Raw genomic sequence first — 22,631 nt, 5'->3', positions numbered from 1 at the left:
AAATTACTGTTGTGATCTGCCTCATAAAAAGGTGGTCAGAGTTAAAATACTTTTATGAGCCTCAAACAGTATGAAGACGGAAAGAATAAGAGGCTTCCACCCCCAACACCGCTCCTCCACCCCCGGCCAAATCCTGGGGCTTCCTGGTGCCCACAGCACATGCTGAAGCCTGATAGTTTGACCTCTGTTAGCTATAGCAGGTAGCTGCAGAGAGCGTCCCACCCCCTCCCGCTTCTAGTCCGGTCAGCTCCAGCCTCCAGCCGTGGGGGGTCCCCCTGCTAATGCTGGCCCTGTCAATGAGTGACCAAAGATTCCTGCAGTTCAACCTTCTGCTGTTCCTGGGTTAGGCAGGGAGGGTACACACTAAAGTCACTGAATCAGAGCAAGATTTGTCCATCCCAAAGAGGACAAATTATTTTCTGCTATCCTTCCCTCACTGGAATTTATGCCAGCCTTGAGGGCTTTCTGCTTCCTCTCCTTCAGGGAGGGAGAGTCTCAGGGGTCCCTCCAGTGCTGGTTAAAGAGGTCCAGTCTAGCTGCATTCAGCTCCCTAGGGCCTCCCCTGTCAGTCTCCTGGGGCGAGAGCTGGCTTTGCAAGGTAAGGATCCGCTGTCAGCTTGGATTTCGGGTGGGGAGAATGACTTTCAACCCGGCTCAGTTTCTAGGCTTCCCTTAGGTTTTCGGTGCCCCCCTCTTCTTCCTTATTAACCCCTCGCTCCTACAGAGACCCAAACTGCTGTAGGATGGTGTGCTCAACAGTAAACCTACAGCTTGTCTCCCAACTGTAATCCTGCAGGTTGTGGTGGGGGTGGAGCTACACGGGGTAAGACGATAATTCCATTCAGCTTTCCTGTGCTTTACAGTTTGCATGGCACTTTAGCATGCCTCCTTATACCTATCCTTAGAAAAATCTGTGACGCCCTATATGCAGAGTTAGTTATCCACCCCATTTACAGGTCGTCATGGTGGAGGGGCTTGGAGTAGGATGAGGAGAAGGGGCAACAGAGAGTAGACCTGGATACCCTCAGCAGATATTTGGAGGTGATGAGAATATGTTGTAGGGCTGCCACCATGAAGTTCATTGGGAGCTCATGGAGGATTCAGGCACCTAAAGTGAAAAAAAAAAAAAAAGGTGGTGGTGGTGGGGTTTAGAGAAAAACTGTCAAAAACGCCCTCTCTGAAGAGCCTTAAAGCCTAGGGGTGGAGGGTGGTCTAGGAGAGTCCGAAGGGGAGGGTGAGTGGGGATAGGGGTGTGTACGTGGTGGTGGTAGTGGAGAGCCCAGCTGCAGAGAGATGAACAAAGCGAGCGCTGTGCAGGCGGGGGGTGGGGGGGGGTGGGGAGGTGCTGCTATGGGAAAGGGTGGGTGGGGGGATCTTGGGCTCCAGTCCCACAAGGGCGTCTCCTCTGGCTGGCCAGGCGGACGGGACGGGGGACGGGGGCGGGGACTAGCGGGGGGTGGGGTGGGGTAGGGAGGCGGGATCCGCTCGCTCTCCTCCTACTCAGCGGGCTCCCAGGGAAAAGCAAGAGTGTCCTTCTGAGCCTGGGGCCGCGGCGGCCGAGCCAGGCGAAAGAACCGGTGTCCCCCTCTCCCCCCGAGGTAAGAACGCTCTCCCCCACTACGCCTGAGGGTCCTGCTCGCTGCGCGGCTGCGACTGGATAAAAGGAAGTCCCAGGGACCTGGAGAGAGCCCTCAGATCAGCTCTGGGCTGGAAGAGCCCCGAAGAAACCGGTAGGGGAGGAGGGGGGCCACAGGTGAGTGCGTGGGGGCGCGAGAGGCTTTGTGCGGAGTGGGCTCCGCTGCTTTCCCGAGAGCTGCTTGCTTGCTCCTGCCCTCCCGAGCCGCCGCCCGCGCCGCCGCCAGAGGGGGCCCTTGCGCTCTCCCCCCGGGGGGAACGCGGATCCTTGTCCCAAGACTCTCCTTCGGGCACCCAGACGGCTGGGCGACACTCGCGGGGTCTCGTCCGCCTGCTCCCCACACCTCCCCTCTCTCGCCGACAGAAGGACTGAGAGAGCCCTGCACCAGGAGCGGGGGTGTCCCCCGGGGCATCTCAGCTCCAGTCCCGGGCCGGGCCGCCTTGGCGGACAGGAAAGGGCTGCGGAGTCCGGCTTGGAGGCAGTGGCGTCCGGGAGGGACTCTTGGCGTGTGTTCAGGAGATGGGTGGCACATCTGAGGCTTCTCCGGCCCTCTCCAAGGCCCCGCGTCTTTAGGGGTCCGGGAGGCCAGAGGGGGGAAGCTGGAGGCAATGAGTCTCCGCTCTTGCCACGCCCGCACGGTCCAGATTCGAATCCCTTGCGGAGTTCCCTGGTGCCGGGGCTGAGCCAGGTCCTCCGGGCTCCTCCGGGATGGGGAAGCGCGGGCGCCCGGGGGCGGCGGGGGGCTGGGGTAGCTGGGTGGCCGAGGCGCCCGCGGACGCTTCCGCCGAGGCGGGCAAGAGGGGAGCCTGGGCCGGGAGACCGAGCGGCCCGACGGGGGACCCAGGGCGCCGGGGCGGGGCTGCATACTGGACCCGTTAGCTCAGCCGTCCCGGAGGCTGACTCATCGAACCGGTCACACTCAAAGCCAACCTCCCCACCACGTCAGGCATCCCACGCGCAGACACACTCGGCGCCCCACCCGGCATCACCCACGCACCCTTCCCACCGCACACGCCAAGCGGACAGCTGCGTCTCTCTCCGCCGTGACACGCGTGGGACCCAGCGCACACCTAGGACTCCACACACACGCCAAGCACCCGCAGCCCTCCCAGGAAGCCCACATTCACACCTGCGGCCCCTCGCGCTCACGCCCTTCCCCGGGCCCACGCACCCTGCCGTTCACACACACCCATCACACAGTCCTCACACAGGCCGACTGTTACACACGCACCCCCCCCCCCCCCACACACAAATGCTACACACGCGGCCCCCCTCCCGCCGCCGCCCGCGGGGAGCCGGCGGTGTCTGGGGGCCGCCCCTTTCCCCCGCCGGGCAAACAAGCGGCCCCTTCTCCCCGCCCGGCCAAAGAAAGGCCGCTTGTCCGGCGTCAGCGGCGGGCGGGGCGGCCCGGCAGGCGGCCCAACACTGCGGCCTTGTCCCACCTGGCGGCCCTGGGGAGGGCGGCGAGGGGCAGCAGGGAGCCCTCCGTGCGGAAACCCAACTCAGTCCCCCGGCCTCCCCGGCCTCGGAGAGCTGCCCTTTTCCGGCACCCCACCTCCACCCCGCACACAAGTAAAATCACACCCCCGAACTACACTCTCGCCTTGTCCCGCCGCCTCCTCCAGCCCCGGCTGCCCGCCTACGGTCTCTCCCCACTCCTGGGTCCCCCGGCCTGCCCTCCGGCCCCCTCTTTTACTGCAGGGCCCCGCCTCCCGCCCCCACCCCGGTCTCCCCCTCCACGGCCCTGGGTACCTTCGACTGCTCCCCCGGTCCGTCACCCCCTTTCCTTGAGGACTCCTCTGTCCCCAGTCTCCCCCATCTCCTTCGTCCCCCAGTCCCTCTACCTTTCCGTCCCTGTCTCCCCCCACCTCTGCGTCCCCTGGACTCTATCCGGTTTCCCACCTTCTTCCCCTCCTCCCCAATCCTCTGCCCTCAGTCTTACCTCCCCAGCCCTCCTTTTCCCTCCTCCCTCAGTCTCCCTCTTTCTTATTTCCCTCCAAATCCCTTCGTCTTCCCACCCGCCCCGTCCCTCCGCAGACCCCTCGTTTTCCTTCTCCCGAAGTTCCCTTCGTCCCTGGCTTCCCCCACGCCCTCCCCGGACCTCGCCCGCCTCCGGCGCCCCGCCCTCTGGGCTCCCAGCCTCAGTTTCCTTCCCTTCCCGGCTCCTTCCTCCGCCGGCGGCCCTTCCTCGAGGGCGGATGTGCGCCGGGCGGGCGAAGGCGGCGGCGGCGGCGGCGGGTCGAGAGGATCCCAACTCTGCCCCGGAGGCCTCGGGCCACAGCCATGCGACGGCCGGGGCGAGGCCTGGGCTGGCCGCCGGGGCCACAGGTGAGGCCGGAGCGGAAGCACCCGTGCGGGGGCTCCGCTGGGACCGCTTTCGCTCCGGGGCCGGCCTCGGACCTTTCTTCTGGGGCCTAATTTGGAGTCTGGACTTCCTCCAGTGCCTGTCGGTTCCAGACCTTTCCGGCCGCTCCCTGGGGCCCCACCGCCCTGGTTAAGGTGCCGAGACCCCCGAAGCGGTGACTCTGGGCGCCCCACGAGGCGCAGAGAGCTGGGGACCGGGTAGGGCTGCTGACCCCCCGTGGCCTGGATGCCCGGGCGTTCGCGCTGGGCCGAGAGGCCGGAGGGGCCGGAGCGGGGTCACCTGCCGGAGCCCCGGCCTCGCCCCACAAGGGGCCCTCCAGACACCCAGGCCTCTGCCACCCTGAGCCCGAGGAGGAGCTTGGGCACCTCTGCTCGCGGTGCAGGAGGGCTACTGAGAGCCGAGGCTGACCGCGGCGCTTCCCCCAGTCCCTCCTCCCCGAGAGCTGGACTCGCACCGCAGGGGCCTTTTTTTGGCAGCGGGCGGGGCGGGGTTTCCCAGAGCGGCCGCGGAGGCCGGGCTGGGCGAGCGGGGTGGGTAATTACAGCCCCGGGTAGTGGGCAGCCCGGTGGGACGGGAGCAGGTCGGCCTGTGGGAGGCGCCCCGGAGCAGCCTGCTTGGCACTCCCGGCCGGGGGTGGGGTGGGAGGAGAGGGCGCCCCCGCCCCCGCCGCCCCCGCCGCCCCCCCCAAGACCCGTCCCCCACGCCCCCCCCACCACCCCGACCGTGGCTGCTCTCCCGGCCTCTGCGCAGCCCCTGGGTCAGAGCGCCGCCCGCGTGCTGGGACGCGCTGGTCTGGTGTACCTTTCCACTTCACCTGGATTAGGTTTCGGAGCTGGGGCCACAGCCCAGCGCCTCCCAATCTACATCTTTTCTTATCTTCTCTGTCTCTCCCTACACCTCTCTCCTTATCTCTCCTTCTTCTTTCACCTCCTTATTCCCTTCTCTCCTCCCCTCCGATCACTCTTGTTCCCCATCAACCTCATTCCTTTACAATCTTTATCTGCACTTGAAATCCTTGGTGTAAATAAATGAGCACACCCACTGCTACCTCACAGAGTGATAATGACAACTTGACAGATGAAGAAACTGAAGCCCAGATAGGTGAAGTGACTTGTTCAAGATCATGAAGCTCATACTGATAACTGGCATGTTTATAGTGCTTTGCACTTCACAGAGTGTCATTTCATGTAATACCTGAATCTCCAGACAATCATCTTTAAAAAAAAAAAAACCCTAATAGTTTTATTGAGGTATGATGTTCATACCATAAAATTCACTTAATTTAAATGTACATTCAGTGATTTTTAGTATATTTACAGATCTGTGCAACCATCATCACAAATAAGTTTTAGAACATTTCTATCACCCCTCCCTCAAATCTGCTCATTTATAGTCACTCCCCATTCCACACCTAGCCCCAGGCAAGCAGTAATCCAAACAATCTTTCTTTTTTCTTTAAATCATTATTCCAGTTTTATAGAGAATGATCTGACACTCAGAGAAGTTAAGTAACTTGTCCAAGACCTCTCAGCTAATAAATAATAAAGTCAGGATTAGAATTTAAGGCTCTTGTACCCCAGTCTAAAGCTCTTTCCACTAAGTGATGATGCCTTTCCTTCACTATTATTTATCACTTTGTTTTTCTTACCCCCTCTTTTATATAAACTCTCCATCCCCAACCCACTCTCTTGCCTCTCCTCCCTCATAGAATGCTGAGGGATTTCCCTGAGTAGAGCAGTCTCCGTCCCTGGAAATTCTTCCCCCTGGCCAGATCTCCTGGGGAGGTGCCAGGCCAGCTTGTGCTTTGGTGTAGGTTAATGGCCTTTGCCTTCCCTCTTCCCAGGCAGACTTGGGGCGGGCCCCAGGCCCTGTTCCGGCCTCTCTTCCGCCAGCTTGGGTGGAAATGGTGAGGGAGCCGATACAGTCCAGGACCGGAAGGGTGGAAGCTGGGAGGGTAAAATTAGTAACTCTATGGCTAAGGCCTTTGGGCCCCACTGCCAGGGTCAGACATTGCTTGGAATGCTGGCTCCTCCCCCCACTTCTTCTCCAAGTCCCTTGGAAGATGGCTGGAAGAGAAAGTGGAGGGGCACCCTGCCTTCCTACATCTCCCTCCCTACCTTCAGTTACACTCTTTTCAACTTCCCCAGAAACATTGTTCAGCAGCAGATGAACCTTAGCAAGTTGGCCAAGGATGGGCATGTAGGCACATATTAGTACACAAAGGTGCTTCCTCAGAGTTTGCCGGTGCCAAAACTGTGAGCCAGGGAGAAAGGGTTGGGTGAGGAAGAGTTCAAGTTCTGGCTCTGGAATCTATCAGTATTTTACCTCTGGTTCTAAGGACCTCAGCTTCCTACAGCACCAAACCAGGTGAAGATCCCCAGAGTCCTATATTCCCAGTGTTAGTCGTCATGGAGGGTTTTTAGTTTTTTGCTGACTGTCTGGGGGTAAGATTGCTTTCTGGGGAAGAGAGGGTGCAGGAATCGAGACAAAGAGATGGCAGGAATAGTTGCGTTTTTCCCGTGTGTCTCCTTTAAGAAAACATCCTTCTGAGACCCCTGGGAAAAGAGACAAAGGGAGAAGAAGGAGAGGGAAAGGCTGTGGGAGGGAGCTCCTGCTCAGCCCTGCCACCCACCTGGGGCCCCCTGTCTACCAGTGTCCCTGGAGGGACTTCCTTGGACTTGCTTCTCCCGCTAAGGTAGATTTCCCCCACCCGGCTTACGGCTCCAGTTGTGTGAGGGTCCTCAGCTGCCAAGGCCTGAGTCCTGGGTGTCAGAGGCAAGAAAGTACAGCAGTACAGGTTGGGCCCTATAGGACTTTTTGGGCTTCCTGTGTGTGGCAAGGGCCAGGACCGGTGCGGTGTGGCATCCACGCCACAGCTGAAAATGTGGTATCGCCTTCCCCCACGAAGCTCCTGAGCTGCCTCGACTTCTCCCTCAGCAGGAGCATGCTGGAAACCACGGTGACACGGGCCTGCCCCTGCCCTGAGAACCTTGCTACAGAGCCTACTCCTTGCCCTTTTCTGCCCTGGCCTTCTCACCTCACCTGTTTTCTGCTGTGTCCGCAGGAGCTCTGGAGCCCCAGGACAATGGACACTATCAACAGGAACCAAGTGGGCCCTGGATGCAAGACCCCAGCTATGGTGCAGGTGAGTGTGGTTGGGGGCGGGGCAAGCGGGCTGTTGGTGAGGATGCGCTGACTCCTCTACCTACCTGTGGTCCCAGCCCAAGGATGACAGAGGTACTACCTCTGCTCTTCCCCAGGTCCCAAGCCTATTAACAGCTAAGTCTTTAGCTGAATTAGGTTAATTGGCTCACCCAGAAGATAGCCTTTGAAAGTCAGGAAGTGGTTTGCGGATTGACCCTGAGCTGTATCTCTCTCCTCCATCCAGGCCCTGCCCTCTCTTGTAATTTAGTTTAACAGGGGCAAGCAATGGCCAAGTGGATTGCCGCGGACAGGTCTACAGGGCCAAGTCTTGATCGGTCCCCTCTACCAGTACCCCCTCCTCTTACCAAGCACCTCCCCACTCCCCTTACTTTCTCCTGTTTCTGTCCTAACAGACAAAAGGGGCAGTTACACCAAGACTTGAGATAAATCCAGTGGGACGAGTTAGTGGCCTAGATTCAGATCTAATTACAATTTAGTGGAATACTGCTCTGTGCAAGATTTTGCACTACACCCTCAGAGCCCTTTGGAGAGGGCAGGTGCTGGAGAGAGTGCTGGTGTGACGACGGGGACTAGGGTGGTCAGGTGCCGGCCAGGAGTCTCATGATGCTCATACCCCACCTCCACTACCTGCAGAAAGGACCCTTGGACCTGATTGAAACAGGCAAAGGGCTGAAAGTGCAAACGGACAAACCCCATCTGGTGAGCCTGGGCAGTGGGCGGCTCAGCACGGCCATCACTCTTCTGCCGCTGGAGGAAGGTGAGTCTGGGGGGCATCTAACCTGCCACCCCTCCATCCCCAGAGACGTTCCTGCCCTGGGATCCTGGCATGTGCTGGGGCCCTGTTGATACCTGCTGGCGGTGTTCACCTCCCCCAGATGGGAGGCCGTGCCACCCTACCCCACCAGTTTGTTTCCCTTGTCTCTGCCTGCCCAGACTAATCTGGCTCCATGACTGGGATTAAAGGTCAGTTTAGAAATCAGGAGGAGAGCACTGAAACAGGAGAGCACACGGCTCCTGGCAACCACTGTGGCCAAGAAGAAAGGGGGCCCCCTCCAGGGCAATGCCTGGCATGGGAGAAGGTGCTGGTGGAGATGGAGAGATGGCAGTGGGGGCAGACCTCCTAGTTAGGCCCTGGCACAGCCCCTTCCACCTTGCAGCTTCTGCCCTTCCTCTCTACTCTCGAGGTTGCACTTGTTGCCTGGGTGATACTACATTCCCCACATTCTCCAAATACCGGTCCCAGGGGCTCTGCCAGGGGGAGGGGCTGTGCCTGAGGAAGCCCGGGGAGAGTTGAACTGAAGAGAGGTGAGTGAGGGAGGGCAAGGGTTGCAGGTGGCAGAAGGGAGGGAGAGAAGAAGGAGGCAGAGAGAGTTTGAGGAAAAGATGGGGGAGAATGGCGAAGGAGAAAAAGGTCTTAGGGAGGGAGCACTGGGGGGACAAAGGGAAGGTCTGCAGAGAAGTCCCCCTTCCCTACTCTATCTGTGGATCCTCTGTGCCCTTCGGGCCTTCATCTCTGGGTCTGAGAAGAGCTTCTACCCCTTACTGTCTCGACCAGGCTCAGGGGCCCCAAAGGGGTGGCCAATGATTCTCCCTGGAGTTGGAGGTGGCAGTAGATTTCCAGTGTGGCCCTCCTTGCCCCATCTCTGCCAGCTCAGCCTGGACTACCCCTCTGACTCAGTTTGCCTCCTGTCTTCAGGGAGGACAGTGATTGGCTCTGCAGCCAGGGACATCTCGCTGCAGGGTCCAGGCCTGGCTCCAGAGCACTGCTACATCGAGAACCTGCGGGGCACCCTCACCCTCTACCCCTGCGGCAATGCCTGCACTATTGATGGGCTCCTGGTCCGGCAGCCCACCCGACTCACTCAGGGTAAGTTCTGACAGCCCCGAACCTAGGGAGCTGTTTAAAAGCTTGTGCATGACAGGTGCAGGGGAAGCCTGCTGTGGTGGTTGCCATGGTAACCGCCAGAGTGGCCAAGTTGGGAGTGGGGTGCTCAGGTGCATCTGGATCAGGTGCATTTCAAAACCCCTCCAGCATCCAGACTCGTCTTCAACCTGCTTTTCTCTGGTCACCCCCACCCTGCCACCGTGGGGAGAGAAGAGGGCCTGCTTCCTGCTCTCAGAGGGCATGGGGAGTGGTGCAGTGGTCGCTCATGGTTGTTAGGGGAGAGCAGTTGGAGCAGCAGCGAGGGGAAAAATGGCATGGTTCCCTGATGCCAAGAGGGAGTTGTTCTGAAAAGCTGTTGAAGTTGGGGAGCTGTTGAGGACAATGGCGATGGGACAAGGGCAAAATCTGATGGCAAAATCTGAGGACACGCTCACTCCTGTTAAAACACTGTTGACAGTAGCTTTTGGGTCATGAATATGGTTACCACCCTGTTTCCCAAAGCAACAGGCCATTCCGTTGTGTAAGGGAGCTCTAAAAACTGGGCCTCCGGTTACTATGGTGACCAGGCAGGTAAGGGGTTGGCCAGGTAGCACTCTGATAAACCAGGTGTGTTTGCCCTGGACGTCAATGTATACAGTGAAGCACCATATTAGGGGGATGACACAAGTGGATTTGGGTGGGGGGTAGAGGATGGAGCTTTGGACTAAGCCTGGCTCCAAGTAGGAGGACTCATGTCCTGGCAGTGTTTTCTTGGGACTCTTACCTCTTACTGGCTGGAAGCTCCTTTGCGGTGGAAATCCCACTCACTCCACTGTTTCCCTCTCTCCTTCTCTTCACACCTCTCGGGGTCTCTCCCTTCAGGGCTGACCCAGGAGACCCAACCTTCCTGCCTTTGGGAGTGTCGGGGGGACAACTGACTCCAGGGAGACAGGTCTGCCAGGAGCAGCAGCAAGCAGGCCCTCATCTCCTCCAGGGCTTTTCTGACTCCAGATAAGAGGAGGAACCCCCATAAATTGAGGCTTTGGCTGTGATGCCATCTGGCTCCTGACCGTACTCTTCCATCTCAAAGAGAGCATCTTCCCCAAGATTTGGGTACGTGGAAGGGAGACAGTAGAACAGCAAGGAGAGGCAGAGGCAGAGTTCAAAGAAGGCTGGAGAAAGAGCCCAGCCCCAAATCCCTCACGTTCATGAGCAAGAACTTTCTTCCCCTGTGCGTGTGAGCAGGGTGGAGGAACCGATTCTCTGGAGGCCTCTCTTGCCCGGTCTTCCCAGGGCAGCATTTAGCTCCCTGAGAAGAGGGAGAGCCTGGGCCAAGATGGAATTCTTAGGCATTTCCTGTGGCCCAAGTGACCCCCAACTCTTGCCCAGCCAAAAGCCCACCCTGCCAACTATGTACCCTCCCACTCTCTCCTGACCCTAAACCCCCTTCCCTTTCACTCCCTTCCACCCCCATAGCTGCCTTGTCTAGGCTCGCCTGTCTCAGAAGCTTGGCAGCCTGGGGAGGGGTAGGCAGAGGCACAAAGGAACGGGTGTTCTTCTCCCCAGCACTACCCCTCCCCTGGGCTCCAGGAGCTGAGGGTTTCCTTGTCTCATCTCTGGAGCAAGGCACCAAGCCCAGCCCTGCCTGGCCCCACTCCGGACATTCTTGGGAGTGCGTTTCCCTGGAAACTGGGTGGCTCGGGGGTGCATGTGCTATCTCTGTGTGTCTGTGTAACTGGAGTGTGTTTATGTATCTCCGGATGTGTTTGTGACTCTGGGCTTGTGTATCTTTGTGTTTGTGTCTTTCCTTGTGTTTATGGATCAGAGTGTTCAAGTTGGGGGCAGGGGTGAACTCAGGACTGATGGTGACGAAGTGTCCGTGTGTGCGCCTGTGAGGATATGAGAACTCACTGGCCACGTGCCTATCTGTGGGCATATATGCAAGAGGATCATTTTCCCTGTCTTGTTTCCCCGATCCAGCCTTGTAGGGGGGACCCCCCTCTTTGAAAAACAGAGGGCTACCCTAGAAATAACAAGGAGCCCTCTCTGGCTGGGCCGGGCCTTGGATGCATCATTCTGGGCACTGGGCCCAGCCATAGGCAATTGGAGAGGCACACGTCATCACGAGCAGGGTGGCAGTGACAGGCTCTTCCAGCAGGAATATGCCTGGCCAGGGGTGGGGGGAAGCAGGCAGGAAACAGATGCCAACCTTTAGCTAGAGCTATGGACATGGGGGCCAGGAAGATCCTGCTTTCAGTCCTATCCCCGTGTATCCTGGCACATCCCACGCTGCCCTCTCTCTACAGAACAAGAGGTGGAGCTAGGAAGAGGACCAAGGAAATGAGGAGGAATCTCAATCCGTGTCTAGGCTGTCCCGCCCCGAGACCACATCGCCAGACCACATGAAAGATCTGGGAGGGGACCAAGTAGGGAAGGGCTCGGAAAGCCATGAGGCTCAGGGACCAGGCTGTCTAGACAGAAGGTCCTCATCCTCTCCCAGCATTCACTGCCAGCCCTTCGTCCGAGTCTCCTTCACTCCCCAGGCGCCCCCTTGGTGGGTAGGGGCTTCTGTGAGGGCCAGCAGGAGAGGCTCCCCGGAATGTGGCTGGCGAGCCAGGATTCCTGAGCGATCCAGCTGCCTCCCTCTGGGATCCAGGACACTGAGCCTCTTCCTCTTCCACCCAGCTCTCAGTTATTCCTTCTGTAAAATGGGAGTGACGCCTCCAACTGTCCTCTGTTATAAGACTGATAAAGATCTTGACTAATAAAGCTCAAAGGAAGGAGAGAAAAAGCAAATGCTCCTAGCTCCCCAATTCTTTGTGCCTGCCTCCTGCCCCATTTCTCCCTGGCGGTATCCTCTGTGTCCGTCTGGGTCTGTCCAGCTGGCCGTCACAGTTTCCAGACCGATGAATCACATTTCCTGAGGAGATTTTTTTTTAAAACCCTCCCCCTATTTTGCATTTGACCCTATATGGTTTTCCTTTTTCCTTCAGAAGGGGAATAAGCTGTATGTGAGTATGTAAGTGCATGCGCGTGCGCGCGCGTGCGCGCGTGCGTGCGTCTGTGTGTAGTATGGCTGGGTGGGTAGGAGTTCAGTGAGGGTGGAAAAATTGTTTGACTATTTCTCTAAGGAGGTTGACTTTTGATTTCAGAGTCTCTCTGGGGACTGAGTGAAAGGCTATCTGTGCCTGAGTGAGGGTATAACCAAGAGAGGGGCTGGTGCCTGAGGGGTGGTGTGTTTGAGAATAAATGTGTATGAGAGACAGGACGTGTTTAACTGGGGTGTCTGTGTGACTCAGAGTATGCACAGCCGAGTGGTGTCTGTGTGACCGAGCAGGTGTTGGTGTGTACCTGGGAGAGAGTGTGTGGGGCTATGTGAGCTCTGAGCACACAGAAGACATCTGAGAGAACACAGTGTGTCCCTTAAGGTTCTGGTGTCCAGAGGCCAGTCCCTGGAATGAGAGGAACTTTCTGGGGCCCAGGCTGGGTGGTAGGTACTTGCCTGGCCCAGAACCTCAGCCTGGTCCTGGGGGCTCCAGAGGCGGCTGGCACTGTGTTTCCAGATGGGAAGGGTACCTCCTTGGGGTGCGAGAGCTCTTTACGGGGCTAGCACGGTTGTGGTTGGGAGGAGGTGGGTTGGCTTCTGGAGCCCCAGGGAAGTGGGCTGGCTTGGAAGAGGCAGTGCCTTGGTCCAGTGTGGGTCATGGGGCGAGGTGAACTGCTGGGAGGGTGGGGGTTAGGGGGGCAAAGGAGGAGGTGTTTAGGGTGGAGACAGGGGCTGGGCTCAGTGCTGCTCACATTGCACAGAGCACCGCCTTGGCCTGCACTTGTCACGGTGGCAGACTGAGGGCCAGAGCTGGACCCAGTGACTTAGCTGGATTCCCAGGAGTTTCACTCTTCTCTCTAATATACGGAGCCATGGACTGTCAGAGCTTAACCTCTGCTGTCATCAAGCCAGCCTCCTGACTCTGTTGGTAAGGAACCCAAGGCCAGAGGGTGTGACTGGCCCAAAGTGACCAGCCAGTCAGGGGCTGGGCCGGCCCCCTCCTAAGCCTCTGGTGACTTCTCGCCAGAGAGGGGTCTCAGTGAGACCCCAATTCTCCTCACTTCTGCCTCCTGGCTCTTCACTCTCTGGTCTCTGTATCTACCTCTCACCTTTCCTTCTCTCTGTCATCTCCCTGGAACCTTTCCTCCCTGCCCCACTTCTACTCCTGACCCGGGCTCCGGAATTTTGAGCTGTCTCCCTCCCCGCATCCCCCGCTCCCCGCCCCGCCCTCTCCATCCCGCTCCCCTCTCCTCTCCGCTCCTCTCCTCCATCACTTCCTCTTCCCCTCCTCCTCTCCTTTGTCCCTCCCTCCCTGGCTCCCTTCCCCCGCCGCCAGTGGCCGGCCCGCCCCTCCCCGGGCATTGGTGGCTGCTCGCTGCCTCGCCGCTCGCTGCTCCGAGCCGGAGCCGGCGGCGCGGGAGGTCGGCCCGCCTCTTCAAAGGCCCGGGGCGGGCCGGGGACCTGGAGGGCCCGAGCTAGCGGGGGCGAGCGGTCCGGAGGTCCGGATTCGGTGGTGAGTCCTCAGCCCCGGGCGGCCGCAGCCCCGGCAGCCGGGCGCGGAGCAGCTCGGGCTGGGAGGGGCGTGGAGGGGGTGGGGAGGCGTGCGAGGAGGGGGATCGGGTCCCTGGCCCCGCTTGGGAGCTTGAGGCCGTGAGGCTCGATCGTGTGTGTGAGCCCTGAACATATCTAAGTGGGGCGCCTGGGCTCGGGGCCACTCCTCAGCGGGGCAGACTTCATTTTCCCCAGCACTAGGCGGTCCCCTCCGTGGGACCTGCCTCTCGACGGGGTTGAGGGGTCCTGGTTAGGATGAGTGGAGCCTGTGTTACGGCTCAGAGGGGTCTCGGCTGGAAGGAGCCAAGGCCCCTCCTCCCATCTTCCCTTCGCCCCAGCCTCCTTTTGGCCAGTTCATTCTATTTGTGTGGCCAGCAGGGCAGTGACTGTCGCTCTGGGTGTGAGGCTGTGTGCCTGTATCTGTGTGTCTGTGTGTTTCTGAGTGTGTATGTGTGTGAGCCGGGATGAGAGTGTGTGTGCGTGTGGTGTTCCCCCCCCCCACCCCCGCATCTCTCAGAGATAGGATCCACGCTCTCCTTTGCCCCGTTTGTTTTTTTCCCTCCAGACGTGCAGCTCCTCCACCCACCTGCACACAGCTGGGCCCTGAGCCCCTTTGGGGACGAGGGGCACAAACACAGCTCTGCCTGGATGAGAAGGGGTTCTTGGGTTTCGTGAGTGGGCTGACCTTTGGAGGTGTGGGGCAGGAGTGGGCAGAGAGGAGATTTCTTCGCAGAAGTAGGCTTGCCAGGCGTCTGGGGGCATGGGACCAGAGCTGGGGCCATGCCTGGGGCCCCTGAGTGCAAATAGAAAGTTAATTTGAGCAGGAGCTGAGCTGCAATCAGTCCCGCTGCCCTCCTGCCCGCTCTATTAATACAGATCCAGCTCTGCTGCCTGGCATCACCTATTTATAGCCCCAGAGGCAGCATAGCCACACCCCTTGTATAGAGGAGGGTGAGGGGCAGAGAAAGGGGCAGGGAACTCACAGCTATAGGGGCCAGGGCCAGGGGTCCGTAGGTGCCCACAGCCTCCTTGGGTGGGCCTGGCACTGCATGGCTGGAATCCACCCAGACTGCCCACCTCCTTCCCAGTCTGGACTATGTGGTCAGGCTCCTGATCTGCCCCGCCCCCCCTCCCTGCCTGCCCCCCATCAACCTAGGGTTGAGTGGGTCTGTCTAGACCCTGCAAACTCATCATTAATTAGCTTGTTAAATGGCTGAGAGGAGGGGGAGGGGAATGTCAGGGTTCTTTCTGAAACAGCTGTGGTTGTAATTAGATGGACAGTGTGGCTGGCTATTATTTATTCCGGTTATGATTACTCTGTGATCAGCTCCTCTGATTGGTGGCTTGGCAGGGAAGGCTCCCTCCTTTCCTAACCACCCATCAGCCTTTAGAATTGTTGGTGCCTGCCTCGGAGGGCCTGTGGGTTTGCCGAAGAAGCGGGTGGTTTTGTCTACTATGTTGTCTGCTATGGGCTTCTCAGCCTGCTAGCCCCCCATCCGTGGCAATGCCCAGGGCCCCCCAACAGGCTCCTGAGCTCCTCAGTGGGCGGCCAAGGTACCCACGTGGCCTGGGATGCCCCATGCCCTCCCTTGTGGCCTGCCTGAGCTGAACTGTCTCAGCGTCCAGGAATGTAGACTTCCCTGCCAGTCTTAGCTCAGGCTGGCATGAAGCTTGGGGTGCCAAGTGGCACCAGATTGGGTAGAGAGGAGCCTGGGGCCAGGGGCCAAGGGCATGGACAAATTGGAAGAGTGGGTGGTAGAGACCACCAGGTCTCTGGCTTCTCCCAACAGAGCATCTTGTGCAGAAGCCCTCTAGCACCTGGTGTGGCCGGGAGGAGGAGTTCTGCCAGACAGGCTTAGGCGCGGTGGGCACACCTGTCACCGTGCACACTCCCGGTGCCCCTGGCTACATTTTCTGGCTCCCACATGCCCTCCCCCCTCCATGCGCTCACACTTCCTGGGCAGGACTGAGCTTGTGTCTACTGCCTGGGAATGTGCTTGGTTGAGGCTGGGCCCACTGGCCTAGGCTTGGCTGCATTCCAGGGGAGACCAAGGAGCAGGACGATGTCAGGCCAGAGAGTGCTTTGACAGAGAGAAAGAGGGTAGCAGTGGCTCCCGACTGTCAGAAAGGGTGGCAGCTCTCTTAAGGAGGCAGCTCTCTTAAGGAAGCGAATTCTGGTCCCCGCAGGGGCATCTTGACTGATCCATGGTGTTTCCCTGTCCCCTATCTCAGAGCTTTTTTGTGATCCTGGAAGTTGCTGCCTCTCAAACTGACCCTTCCACCCAAGTGGCAGATAGATGGATCATGATGGGAGGCACATGGGTGTCTGTGTTCTCTGGAGAGCCTTCTCCACTTACAGAGCACTGGCATACACTGTCTTTCTAACTCTGCAAGGTCAGTGGTTTTGTCCTCATTTTTCTGATGAGAGAACTAGACTCAAGGAGGTGAAGTGACTCTACCTGAAGATCTCACAGGTAGTATGAAGAAAATTTAGGACTAGGACTTACAAACCAGAGCTCTTTGCCCTCGGCCCTGTGCTGTGGAGCTGGGCTGGGGCCTCCGGCACGGGGGGAGTCAGGCGTGGACCAAGTGGACGCCGTTGAGCGCAGGTGGGGAAGACTCTTTGGAGCCGGGGGTGAGCCTGCTGGTGCTGCGGGGTGAGGGCTGCCTCAGCTCTGCCTGCCCTTCCTAGCGTTTGGTTTCTCTGCAGGCTGCATGTTGTGCCTGGGTCAGTCCACCTTCCTCCGCTTTAACCACCCGGCTGAAGCCAAGTGGATGAAGAGCATGATTCCGGCAGGGGGCCGGGCCCCTGGACCCCCCTACAGTCCTGGCCCGGGTAGGTACCCACTTGGGGCACGTGGCTAGTTTGGTGGCACCCCGTGGACAGTCCTCCTTCTTGCCCACTCCAGCCGCACTTGTAGCGTCAGGGCAGGACAATACCCGTGATCTGGGCTTGCTGCCACCTGCCATGGGCCACTGGTGGAGAGTGCCAGGCAGTCTGGCCACTGGAAGAGATCCAAGGAGTGCTGCTTGGCTGGAATTGGGGAATCATGTGCCTGAGGGATGGGGGGCTCTGCCGGCCTGTGTCCCACTGCCCTGGAAGGTGCCACCTCGGTGTCTGGGACCCTGACCCTCTTATGTCACTACCAGGGAGCCTCACCCTTGAGGGTGGCCTGTGGGGGCAGAAGGAAGCATCCAACTGAGCTGCTGTAAGCTCTGGGGTGGGGAGGGGGGTCCCACTTGCTTGTGATCATGTCTTTGGGCCCTGCCCCACCCCCAGGCCATGCCATGCCAGCTGATGACTCAGTGGAGCAGCTGCAGTTTGTGTGTGAATTATTGATCTCCAGAGGAGAGTTGGTGATTGTCCCAGGGAGCCAGCACAGCCCCCCTCAGCCCAGCTGCCTAGGGGGCCGGGTGCAGATCAGGAGGCTGCCTATAGGCCTGCCACCCCAGACTTTGCACGGGTATTCAGATGGCTGTGGGATGACAGGTGTCAACGTGCTACTGGGACAGGTGGACATGTGTGTCAGGTACACCTAGCAGGGTGGCATCAGTGGCTTCAATGGATCATCTGGGGATCTGAGGAAAGATGGGTGGTCCCTGGGATCACCAGTATCCACGGCAACCCCTCTGCCTTTGGTCCCACACAGTCCCCATAATTTTGGACCCAGACTCAGTCTTGCAAAGCCTTTTTCTTCTTCTCCTTTCTAGGCCCTTGGAGGCTCAGAAGCTTGGGTTCCCAGTCCACTCCCTGGGTAGCTTTACCCTGCTCCCACCCTGGCCTTGTCATGCCACTCCCTCAGCTGTTTGGGGCAGTGGTTTCAGAGACTCCTGGTTGGTTGACAAGGGCTGGGGCAGGGCAAAGGCAGGCTCTTGCTGGCATGGCTTAATGGGCTAATTGGAGGCACTGAGCTGCACCTAGTTGCTGCCCAGCCTGGCTTCCAGGAACTGGCCTTTAGGGCCAGGCCCCTCCCTTGCCTCTGACTGGATAAAGTGGTGCTGCACACACCCCTTGGCCAGCCCCGGAGGCTTTGTGTGTGTGTTTTCCTGGGTCTCGGCTGCTGTGTTGGGAGGCCCTTATGTCCTATTAGACTGGGATCCCCCCCACCTGGAACTTCTGGCCCGCTCCCCAGCATGCCTCCATGCCCTTTGCAGAATGTCCACCTGCCCTTCCTGAAGTAGAGCTTGAGGAGGTTGAGGAAACCAAGGCAGGGAGGAACGTAGTCTTAGGGTGAGTAGGCAACAACGAGGCCTAGAAGTGCCTGGCCCTGTTGCCAACTCTGTCCTAAGTCATAAAATGTTAGAGCCAGGAGAGCCCTCCTCCTTTACAGAAGGCAAAACCAAGGGCAAGTGACTTGGGGCGGTTGCACAGCAGGTTAGTGGCGGAGCTGGCACTGGGACCCAGATCTCCTGGCTGCTTCTCCAGAGCCTTTCCAGCCCTATTCTGCTGGCAGGACATGGCGAGTGCTCGCTCTTGTGCGTATGCAGCTCCCTAGGGCCTAGGAGATGAAGACCAGGTCCTGAGGCCTCTTTGCGTTTTCCTTCAGCAGAATCAGAAAGCTTGGTGAACGGGAACCACACCCCACAGCCCGCAACCCAGGGACCCTCAGCCTGTGGCAGCCACAGTTCCCTGGTGAGCTCTATTGAGAAGGACCTGCAGGAGATCATGGACTCACTGGTGCTCGAGGAGCCTGGAGCTGCTGGCAAGAAGCCTGCCGCCACTTCCCCACTGTCACCGATGGCCAATGGTGGCCGCTACCTGCTGTCCCCCCCGACCAGCCCCGGCGCCATGTCCGTGGGCTCCAGCTATGAGAACACCTCTCCAGCCTTCTCTCCGCTCTCCTCACCAGCCAGCAGTGGAAGCTGTGCCAGCCACTCCCCCAGTGGGCAGGAGCCAGCACCTTCCATGCCCCCCCTGGTGCCTGCCCGGTCCTCTAGCTACCATTTGGCCCTGCAGCCCTCACAGTCCCGACCCAGTGGTGCTCGCCGCTCTGAGAGCCCCCGGCTGGGCAGGAAGGGGGGTCATGAGAGGCCGCCCAGCCCCGGCCTCCGAGGTCTGCGGACAGACAGCCCTGCAGCCACTGTCTTGGCAGTGGCCTGCAGAGCCACCGAGAGCCCCCGGCCGGCGGGGCAGTTGCCCCTGGTGGCGATTGGCCTGAGTGAATACCCGGCTTCCGGTGCCCGTGGCCAACCCACCAGCGTTCCTGGCAGCCCCAAGTTCCAGCCACCGGTCCCTGCTCCTCGAAGCAAGATTGGCACGCTCCAGGACCGCCCTCCCAGCCCTTTCCGGGAGCTGCCAGGCGCTGAGCGGGTGTTGACAACCAGCCCCTCGCGCCAGCTGGTGGGCCGAACATTTTCAGATGGGTCCGCTACCCGCACCCTGCAGCCTCCCGAGAGTCCCCGCCTAGGCCGGCGGGGCCTGGACAGTATGAGAGAACTGCCTCCCTTGAGCCCATCTCTGTCCCGAAGGGCTCTCTCCCCCATGCCCGCCCGGACCACCCCAGATCCCAAACTAGCCAGGGAAGTGGCAGAGAGTCCCCGACCCCGGCGCTGGGCAGCCCATGGGGCTTCACCAGAGGACTTCTCTGTGACGCTGGGGGCACGGGGCCGTAGGACACGGAGCCCCTCACCCACACTCGGGGAGTCCCTGGCACCCCGCAAGGGCAGCTTCAGTGGCAGGCTGAGCCCGGCTTATAGTCTGGGCTCTTTGACTGGGGCTTCACCCCGCCAGAGCCCCCGTGCCCAGAGGAAGCTCTCCAGCGGGGACTTGCGAGTGCCTGTCACTCGGGAGCGGAAAAATAGCATCACAGAGATCAGTGACAATGAGGATGACCTCCTGGAGTACCACCGGCGGCAGCGCCAAGAGCGGCTTCGGGAGCAGGAGATGGAGAGGCTGGTGAGCGGATGCCAGGGAGGCTGCTGGCATCATGACAGGGGCTCTGCCAGGGTGTGGGCGGGCCAGCTGGCAGGGAGGGAGGGGCCCGTGGACAGGGCCTGGGCTTCCCAAGCTTCTCCACTTCCGGGATACACCGTAGTGACCAGTATCTCAAGGCTCTGGTGCCCTGAACAAGAACTTTCTTTGAAGTCTCTAAGGCCTTATTTCAAATTCATGCTCACTTTGCATTTATTCTATAACACAATGTTTGTTTTCATGTATAAAAGAAGTTTCACATTATGTATCTGAATACAATGAAGCTCTAGGAAAACTCACCACATTTACGATGAAGCTTTGTATGTCTCAGTTTGAGAAGCAGGTCTTAATGATTAGAAGGCTGAAGCCCAGAGAGGGGAATGGGTTTGTGCAAGGTCACACAGCAAGTTCTGGCAGAGCTGGAATTGGAACCCACGTCTCCTGTCTTTCCAAGGCTTATTCTTTAGAAAAGCCTCTGGTCCTTCTTTCTTGCTTCTCTTTGGCCTCTATAAATGGGTGGGAGCTGCTCATCCTGGCCCATGCTGGATCGTCTGGAAATGGGGGTGGCAGGGGAGAAGAAGAGAACAGGATGGGCAGCCCCTGGCTGATCCAGGTCAGTCTGTGTGATAGTAATTATGTGTGCTGGTGTGTGTGTGTGCATGTGCACACGTGTGGGTGCCTTTGGGGGCTGGGTGTGGTTCTGGGCAGCTGTCCTGGAGATGGCATCTGAGCTGGGTGGGGGCTGGGATTCCCCAGATAGAGCAGGGAGCTTGAGGGGCTCTGGCTGGTGTGTCCACGCTGGAGCACATGCACAGGAAAATAGATTCTGCCCTCTTTCCCTTGCGAGCAGAAGAACGGGGTTCCTGGGGGCCCAGGGACACTGGGATTGGTTTGAGGAGGAGAATCAGAACTGAGGAGGTTTGCCTGGAGCCCTTTCAGAAGCGGTTGGGACAGCTTTGGGTGAGGTGAGGGTGTGGGACTGCGTGTCTGTGTTGGGTCCGGGAGGGATGAGGCAGGACCCCCAGTCTTCTAAGTTACTATATCTTCTGTTTTTGCCTGGCCTAGACAAGAGTGCTTGCCCGCCGCCGGGGTCCCATCCTGGAGAGGGGGCAGTGAACCTGGCACGGGCAGAGTGGTGGGGCCAGCCTCCCTCAACTCCATTCAGCCTTCCTGACCCCTCCCCCGCCCCGCCCCACGTGCCTCCCCAGCCCTTACCTGCCCCACCTGCCACTTTAAATCTTGGAGGCTGCCTGCCCTGCCCCTCCCACCTCCACCGGGCTGCTTATCTGGGTCCTGGGGCAGGGGCGGGTGCACTGGCCCAGCCTCCTGGGTGCTGAGACTCTGTTCCTGGTTTTCTCGCTATGGAACTGGGTAAGCAGCAGGAGGGAAGCTGGGTAAGTGTCTGGGGGGTCCTGGCCAAACTGGTGAGAGACACCAGAGGTTGAGGGACCCCAGAGAGAGACTGGGGGAAGCTCCAAGTCTGGAGTGCTGTGAGTGGGAGAGGGGGCACAGACCCGGAGCACGCCTCTACTATCCCTCCTTCACCTTCTTAGGCCCCTGGGAGATATCTGGGTGGGCTGTGTGGGGAGGGGGCGGATGCAACAGCTGGGCCACGGAGCACTGACACCTGGGCCCAGGCATTCAAGTGCTGGCAGCAGCCCGCCCTGCTGGGAAGGAGCCGAGGGCTGCCAGAGGGTGAGTGGAGCTGAGATGGGGATGAGGAGGGCTGTGGCCCAGGCCTCTCGGGCAGGGTGTATACACGCTAAGCACATCTTTGTGTGAACCTGTGTCAGGTCCCTGTGGGCCCCTGGGTCTGTGTTCCGGCCCTACCCGTGTCGGTGCCCACCTGTCTGTGTGCTAGACTGTGTTTATCCGTGTGTGTGCCAGTGTGCGTTTGTGCATGTCAGGACTGGTGTGTTTGTGTGTAGCTGCCTGTTAATGCAGGCCCGGGATACATGTTGTGTCCTCATGTGTCAGTACTGATACGTGGCGGCGTCTCTGTGGGCCCCGGTGTCTTTGGGTCTACGTGTATCCGTGTCAGCATGAACACCTGCGTGTTTATCTGTGTCTCATTGTGTTCTTTGCTTACCAGCGTGTGTTTCCCTGTGTGTTCACGAGGAAGCCCACCCTGGTACAGAATGAGAAGGGAGAGGAAACAGGAAGATGGGAGGGGCTGGCCACGTGGGCAGGTGGCACGACAGCCTGGTTCCTCCTGCCCGCCGCTGGGGCACCCACCCTCCTTCCCTCTGCCTCCCCAGACCTTGGGCTCTGGGCTCTCCTGACTTGATTCTGACCCCGAGCCCCTAGAGTCCTAGTCCTCTCTCCTGACGGGACACCATGCCTGGCTCTAGCCCTCCTGGGACCCAGCCTCCTCCCCTTACGCCCTGCTCTGTCCACCCTCCCCAGGAACGCCAGCGCCTGGAGACCATCCTGAACTTATGTGCCGAGTACAGCCGGGCCGACGGGGGACCTGAGGCCGGGGAGCTGCCCAGCATTGGGGAGGCCGCCGCAGTCTTGGCTCTGGCCGGCCGGAGGCCCTCACGAGGCCTTGCGGGGGGCACTGGGGCCTTTGGGCGGAGCAACGAGGAGCCTGGAGGTGCCACCCAACGCCTGTGGGAGACTGTGGAGCGCTCGGACGAGGAGAATCTCAAGGAGGAGTGCAGTAGCACTGAGAGCACCCAGCAGGAGGTGGGACCCAGCAGGAGGTGGGACCCAGCAGGAGGTGGGGCGAGGGGTGGCCTGCTGGAGGCCGAGGAGGCACGCGTGTGTGGTGGATGCCAAGGCCCAGTGAGGGGGAAGTATATGAAGTTTGGGACGACATCAGGGTGTAGAAGTGAGTAGGTGGGACTCCCCTGGCAGTCCACTGGTTAAGACTCCGCGCAGGGGGTGTGGGTTCGTTCGACGATCCCTGCTCCGGGAACTAAGATCCCCCCATATCCAGTAGCGGGGCCAAAAAAAAAAAGAGGGGGCAAGGAAGAGGGGGAGGGGTTGATGAGTTTCCCAAGCTATAAATACGCTTTATGACCTGGCTTTCCTGGGAGCCCCACCCAGGCGTGGCACTCAGCGGCGAGTCTGTTACTTTTAGCCAAGCTG

General features: G+C 59.4%; 2 protein-coding genes across 16 annotated transcripts in view; one reads left to right on the top strand and one right to left on the bottom strand.

Annotated features, from left to right (window-relative positions):
- The first annotated feature begins 1,499 nt into the window (after nucleotides 1-1,499).
- PHLDB1 (pleckstrin homology like domain family B member 1) overlaps nucleotides 1,500-22,631 on the top strand; it is a 45,445-nt gene continuing 24,313 nt past the window's right edge. For 2 of the 15 annotated variants that reach the window (XM_068554980.1, XM_068554969.1), the window contains exons 1-7: nucleotides 3,824-3,964; nucleotides 7,066-7,146; nucleotides 7,800-7,923; nucleotides 8,863-9,033; nucleotides 16,338-16,463; nucleotides 18,175-19,523; nucleotides 21,945-22,226. In XM_068554980.1, the coding sequence (XP_068411081.1) occupies nucleotides 3,920-3,964; nucleotides 7,066-7,146; nucleotides 7,800-7,923; nucleotides 8,863-9,033; nucleotides 16,338-16,463; nucleotides 18,175-19,523; nucleotides 21,945-22,226 (2,178 nt within the window). In that variant the 5' untranslated portion in view covers nucleotides 3,824-3,919. Of the gene's footprint in view, nucleotides 1,754-3,820; nucleotides 3,965-7,065; nucleotides 7,147-7,799; nucleotides 7,924-8,862; nucleotides 9,034-13,472; nucleotides 13,590-16,337; nucleotides 16,464-18,174; nucleotides 19,524-21,944; nucleotides 22,227-22,631 lie in introns of those variants that run through there. The other 13 variants (XM_068554974.1, XM_068554973.1, XM_068554971.1 and 10 more) reach the window with 12 other exon arrangements.
- LOC137772129 (basic salivary proline-rich protein 1-like) lies at nucleotides 1,692-2,501 on the bottom strand. The gene has a single exon (XM_068556040.1). The coding sequence runs from the start codon at nucleotides 2,499-2,501 to the stop codon at nucleotides 1,692-1,694; it is 810 nt and encodes a 269-aa protein (XP_068412141.1).

The sequence above is a fragment of the Eschrichtius robustus genome, chromosome 11 (assembly GCF_028021215.1).
Source record: "Eschrichtius robustus isolate mEscRob2 chromosome 11, mEscRob2.pri, whole genome shotgun sequence".
NCBI lineage: Eukaryota > Metazoa > Chordata > Mammalia > Artiodactyla > Eschrichtiidae > Eschrichtius > Eschrichtius robustus.
This window is presented reverse-complemented; position numbering and strand designations above follow the sequence as displayed.

What these genes read in the sequence shown, in the direction of transcription:
- LOC137772129 (XM_068556040.1), bottom strand. Translation starts at nt 2,501, where the DNA reads ATGCAGCCCCGCCCCGGCGCCCTGGGTCCCCCGTCGGGCCGCTCGGTC.